Here is a 6,760-nt window from a genome sequence, read left to right as displayed (position 1 = left end):
GGACTTCCTTACTAATAAATTATGCAAAGGCTATGCTGACAAGCAGATTCTGAATATGATTTTTTTAATAAAAAGAGATTAAACACAAAGTAGTTTAATTCCCATCATTAAGAGTTACTAATCTTAGTTTAGTTTTAAAACCTGAAATTTGACCACAATAACCTTATTAAGTAGGATGTGGATATTATCTCAGTGTTTTCCTTGGTTTATATTTCCATCACATAAATATATGTATATATTGTCTGTATCAGATAGATAAGTTTTCTATCAGGAGAGCAATTTTATAGTAGACAAATTAGAATTTATAACTGATCAATTAATCACTGAGCAGAGTTTTAATAAATTTTTTCATTCACTCATGAAGATTTTTTGACAAATTCACAGTGAAAATTTGTCCCTTTGATCAAAACAGAAAATGGTATTTTGGCACTGGAATCAAAATCATGCTGCTAATCATTACTTATTATATATGGATAATTCAATTTGTTAATAAATACTTTCATATTAGTTTCCCCAACTGCAACATTCATAAATTTGCAAATCTACGTCTAAGACTACTTAATGTTTAAGACTACTTAAATATAAAAATGCTTTCAAGTAGTCTTCAAATATTCAGAACGTTCAAGAAGTTTAAGTAAGGGAAGCTTGATCTGTGACCTGCGAAAGTACTCATTTTATATTGCTTTAATTTACATTCCAATGTTTTATAGGTAAAAAGATAAAAATAGTATATTTCTGTGAATATCAGCAGTAAAACTGATTAAAAAATGCCAGTCCTCCTCCCTGAACCTGCTTGCTAATTTAACATTTTTTCTTCACTCATGTCTATAAACTTTAAGTCCTCTCTTCATTGCACAAATCTGAAGTTATCAAAACATCACTGTAATAAAGTATAATAATCTGTAGCTTTAGTTTAAGATCAAACTAAACAGAGCCTAGATCAAACTTTTCTAAAATCAGCTTTATCCGCTTCATAAACAGGTACATATTTTGATACAACAAAACATCTTTTATATTACTACAGGATGTTTTATCAGTTACCAGCCAGGAAACTAAACAAAATTAAAATATACATTAGCTTTAACCCATTTTATGGGGCATGTGGGTTTCAGAATTAAGACTTTTCAGGATTTAGGTTCACAATAATTCCTCATTTGTGTGTTGGTACCTCATTATACTTCATAAATTTTTTTCCACCATTCCTACAACACTCTAAATATTATACTACAGAAGGTGTTTAATCTAGGGTAAACTAAATATTTTGCTTAGTTCTTGATTTGCAATTGCCACAACTAAAAATATTTTTAAACTTTTTGTATTACTACCTAATTACATAGGGCTTTTATCACCCCAGTTGGCTTATAAGGAGAGAAAAATGTCAACCTACTCAAAATAGACATATTTGCTAATACTCATAAAGTCACATAGGAGCAAGACAGGGGCAAGGAAAAGTGTCAGTAAAATATCCATTTACAACTTTCACAATTTGGATTATAAAAAACTGAAAGAGCACTTATTTTGAAGCAGGTACTTTATATATAGCATCTCAATAAAATTTTTGTAACTTTTGAGGTAGATACTATGTTCATTTTTAACGGTCAGAAAATGAAGAGAGATTAAGTAATTTATACTCAAATTTAGTTAAGCAGGAGTAGGGTCGATACGCTTTTTTCTTAATTCTTCCATCCTTACTGCCTCCTAAAAATGTTTTAATTCTTTCACCATTAGAAAATGAAGTAAAGGGAATAGAAATACTTCTCACATATCTGCTTTTTCTCACCAAGTTTCTTCTCATATTTCTTGGTCACAGGGGAAAATTTTAATGTTCACAACTATCAACTACCTTTAAGCAAAATGCACAAAATATCTTCAACATCCAGGGTAAGAAAAAAATCACAGAACTATTTTCCTTGGCAACTTGTTTTGTGATATATGCCAAGAAGCTTTTGGAATATGCCACAAATAAATAAAAAAATCTAACTCATGATTTTTTTTTTCCCTAGCTGTAACAAAAATTGTGTTTGTTTTTCTTCTTAAACTGAAGTGTTTTCCACCATTTAAACACTCTCTTACACCATGAGTTTTATCAGGTACAATGGTATCCTCTTCATTACTAGACAAAAGTGTTACTCATTAACCAAATACAACCAACTGACTTTAGAATATTTGTTGTTAAAATTAATTACTTTTTTTTTGCATTGTAATCACAACTGAGACTTAAATCACTTTGTTTTGAGGTTTTTGATATACAAGTAATTCATAATTTTTAAAAAATTCTTAAATGGTCAATATTTGGCAAAGTAGCTGTGCTTTAATGTCAAGTCCGTAAAAAAAAAAAATGAAATAATGTAGACTACCTAAACTTTAGATTATTTTAAAAGATCATAGTTACATCAAGCAAAAAGAAAATGATAGCTTACAAAGAATAACCAAGTACAGATATTAAAATACATATAACATATACATAAATGTGTATTTCTTAAAGAAACACGTATAAACATTCAAAACACTTCAAATAATAGTCCTGGGATGGCTTTAGGTCATTCTTAAGTTTATTTACCAATTCAAAGAATTACTTGTAGGCAGATAGTTAAAAAAATTCCCCAGGTTTGGGGGGGTGAACAAATCAGTATATACTAGACATATAGGGAGTAGAGCCGGGGTAGGCAAGACTTTCTAAATTATAAATACTACCTTTTTAAGGTAAGGTGGTACTTTATAGGATATCCAAGTAACAGTGACTGATAAAAACAAAACAAATACTGAGAATGTTGGCCACATAAGAGAGAACAGCCAGAGGCTTTAGGGGACTGAAGAATGAACAAACTGAACCAACTCAAAATGTATTATTCATTCCTTAACCAAAACAGAGGAGGGAAACAAAAACTACAGGTCCTCACACCACCAGAAAAGTTCAGGCATTAGGAGGTGTTTGTTGACTGGCACCCACTCCTTGCTATTTGAGAACCCGCCCCTCGGGTGAGAGCCCTTTCTCTACGAAATCCAGCAGGGAAGAGGCAGGTGCTGGGTACCAGTGGAGACTCAGAGCGCCCTAAGCCCTTTTCAGCTTCTGCGGCCAAAGGCCATGCACCCCCGGAAGTGTCAGGGCGGACGGGAGGTGGGAGGGCACCATGGTCAGGAGTTAGCTCGGGAGAGCGGGTTTGTGCGCTGGGGGGGGGGGGGGGCGGCGCCCTGAGCTGAGGAGGAGGGGCCCGCGCGAGGCTCCACCCCTGGCTGCGGCCTCGGGCTACAGCCCGGGCCCTGGAGGCTCGAGCTATGGGGCTAGAGGGCCTGAGTCGGGTCTGCACGGAGACGCCTCCTCCTTGTCCACACGCGGGTGCGGTCCCCGCTGTTCGAGATGCAGCTGCAGAAGGGCCCGGCGGTACATGGCCTCCAGCTTCTCAAGCCGGGCTCTCAGGGCCCGGGGGCTGCCGGGCTCGTCCTCGGGGCTGTCGCCCCTTGACCTCCGGTTCGTACCGGCCTCCTCAGGGCCTGGGGTCGCCCTCGCCGCCTCTGCGGACACCTCGTCGCCGCCCTCGCCGGGGAGCCGCAAGGCCTGCCGGAAGAGGCTGCGGTTCTCGCGCTTCAGCCGCCGGTTCTCTAGGCGCAGCCTGGCGTTCTCCTCGCGCAGCCGCGCATTCTGCCGGTCCTGCTCGTCCCGCGCGCGGAGGGCCTCCAGGTGGCTTGCCGCCAGGTCGGCGAACCGCTCCTCCAGCTGCTGTCGGGCGCCGTCTGCACGGCCTCGCCAGCCCACGCTGCCGCTGCTGCCGCCACCCCCACGAACGCGGCCCGGGCGGCCCTGCCAGCCGCTGCCCCCGCTGCCGTCCCCGCCGCCGCAGCTCCCGCGCCTGGTGGCGCCACCACGCATGCGCCACATCGGTCCCGTCCCAGCCGCGCCGCCTGCGCCGTGGGCCGAGGGGCTGTGCTCCCAGGCGCCAGCGAGGTCGGGGCCCAGCGGGGCGGCCCGGGCAACAGCGGAGGAGGAGAGGAGGTTGCGGGCGGCGGCTGCTGGCTTGGGGCCAGAGGAGGCCGGGAATTTGCCTGGTCTGAGGCGTGTCTTGTCTCCTCAGATGGAGCTGCCCCCCCTGGGCCTGCGATCTCCAGCCAGCTCACACACAATGCCCCCGGGGAGCGCTCTGCTGTTCAGCCCTCTGGCAGCGCCAGGGAAAAGCTTGTGTCCTCGCTGGGTTCTTCCAGGATTCTTCCGTGCAGGCAAGGGTACTGCAAGAACCAGCCCGCCTCACTCCGTCTCCAGCGCAACCACCAACTACCTTGCTTTTTTTTACAGGGCAATCTCAAAGCAAATAATAATAATACAATGAGAACTTCTGGGACAGATTTATGGGGCAGGTTAAAAAATTGTAACGGGTTCATTTAGAACACAGCGTTTTAACCCACCTCGAAGCTTAATAAAACGTAGCAGAATGGAGCTGAGCACCTGCCATGAGGCCCTGGAGTGGGAACAGGTAGTACTCAAAAGAATATAGGCAATTCCCAACCAGTTTGTGAACAGCCCGGGCTCCACTTGGCAAATTGTTTGCAATTCTACGTAAACAAGGTTATAATTAGTTGATTTGCTCAGGCCTAGTCACAAAACCCACGAAATTCAAAATGTGCCCTATTCATTCAAGAAACTTTGAATACTCAGTAAGTTCCAAAGTTTCTGGCGACAAGTGGATAATACTAATTGAATGAATCACATTCTGTTTCTAAGAGACTCAACTTACCCAGTAACTGGATATTTGCAAAGTAAATTAAGGATAAAATATCAATGTCCGAATCTCAGAGAAGTGGCATCAAGAATCTATATTTTTAACAAGGTTCCCAGGTTATTCTTAGGTTAACTGAAGTCTTCAAACCACTGGAACAAGTAAATGAACTAGAAGAGCATTTCAGAAACCTGCTTCACTGTTCGGGTTTTCACTGAATGGTACAAATAAAAATAAGTAACTAGGGGAAAAGACAGACTTGTTCACTTTTTATCCCAAACACCACAGACACAAACAATCTCTCAACTGGCATTACCATTTCATAAAATCAGAAAGTAGGACATAAAATTTGAGAATTAAAAAATACATATAAATTTTATGAAAGAAACGACCATATTATTCTTAATGTCTATTAAAAGTAGATGGTGAAAACTTTGTTGCAGACATGCATCAACTATTCTATGGATTACTGAACAAAAAGTTTGTTTTTCCCATCGTGTTAAAGAAAGATGATTTGTTCTAGATTTTAGACAAGAGCTTTAGGGACCAGTGAGATTAGATGGATAGACCACACAAGCTAGAGAAAAACTCTCCATAAGAGTCAGTCACCCCCTGGGTGTTATGAATTCAGTACTATTGTATTTTTTGTTGTTGGCTCCACTCTCATCCCTACATTTGTAAATCTACTAGTACTGTCTTTTCACAGCTTCTCAGATTAAAGCTACTCTGTTCCCCTTGTAGAATATCTCCTACAATTTTGTAACTAACCACTGTAATGAACTATACTGAATTTCCTAAAGAACACTGACACTGGTTATATGAGAAGGCCTCCCTGCCCTACTCCCTACTCCTGATCCAACCCAGAAGTACTCCCTTTTGCTTTGATAAATTAATATAGAATAAATTATTAAGAAAAGCAGGTAAAACTGATTAAGCAGAAGAAGACCCAGTAAAATTGTCAGTCTGATGTATTTTATAGTACCTAATCTGATTATACATGTATCCTCCAAAAAGACAGACTCCATTAGTACTACCACTCTGAGTCAGGCACATGGCATATATAGCTATCTTAATTTTATTAAAAGAAAAAAAGGAAGGGGTGGGGAAAGGACAGAAAAGGAAAAGAAAAAAAAGGGAGGGGAAGGAGAGAAAATCAATCTAGAAAAAATTATCCTTCACCATCATGAAGGTTATGCATAGCAGTGAACTTTTATCTTGGAGTTAGTGGAGATTCCACCCATCTTCCCAAGTAGAACAGCGAGACAATGGTTGTAATTGCTAAATTGAAAGAGGATTTGGGACAACAGAGTTACTAAAATGATCACTGCCCAAATGATTCCTTGTATTTAAATTTATTTAAATTTACTTAGAATATGTCAAGAATTTGTATACCTGAAGACAAACTTTACATCATGTCTAAATATAGTAGCACAAGTTAGTAAAAATGCTTCTACCTACTGTTGTTAGTAGTCTACTAATGGAAATACTGCTGCACAAATAATTTAACACCTACATGAAAATCAAATGAAAAAGATCATAAAAAGATAATCGAACTGATAAAATTTAGAAGACATTATCTTTAAAATAAGAGAATATAGAAAATATATAACCTCTTAATTAGAAAAAAAAATAAACACTTGTGCTTGCTTTTAAAAATGGGAGTTTGTAAACAGTAAAATTACCTGCTTACTAAATAGGTTCAAAGGACAGAGACTGCTCCTTCCTGACATTGTATTTATTGTTCCCTAAAAGAGTCTTACTCAGAAAAAAGGTAAGAATTCTTCTATAATAAATTTGACAGTTGTATAAATAAAAAAATAAAATAAAAAGTCCAATGGACTACCTGCACTTTGTGTTTAGGAAACTCTAACAGCAAAGATTATTCCTTGACTAAGGTTATAAAATTTGGACTACAAGAGCAGAAAAATGCAAGTCATTTAGAGTACTTGATTTTGCTGTGTCTCTGAAACAATTACTTTTAGTTGTTTATTAAGGGGATTTTTTTGGTAAGTATTATTAGATTTTTTTCTCCCTCTACACCCTCGGTGCCC

General features: G+C 39.7%; 1 protein-coding gene across 1 annotated transcript; it reads right to left on the bottom strand.

Annotated features, from left to right (window-relative positions):
- Window positions 1-2,534: 2,534 nt before the first annotated feature.
- TUSC1 (tumor suppressor candidate 1) lies at window positions 2,535-4,059 on the bottom strand. The gene has a single exon (XM_031449602.2). The coding sequence runs from the start codon at window positions 3,875-3,877 to the stop codon at window positions 3,275-3,277; it is 603 nt and encodes a 200-aa protein (XP_031305462.2). The 5' UTR covers window positions 3,878-4,059; the 3' UTR covers window positions 2,535-3,274.
- Between the last annotated feature and the right edge of the window lie 2,701 nt (window positions 4,060-6,760).

The sequence above is a fragment of the Camelus dromedarius genome, chromosome 10, assembly GCF_036321535.1.
Source record: "Camelus dromedarius isolate mCamDro1 chromosome 10, mCamDro1.pat, whole genome shotgun sequence".
Taxonomy (NCBI): Eukaryota; Metazoa; Chordata; class Mammalia; order Artiodactyla; family Camelidae; genus Camelus; species Camelus dromedarius.
Note: the sequence above shows the minus strand (reverse complement) of the source record. Positions and strands in the feature narration are given on the sequence as shown.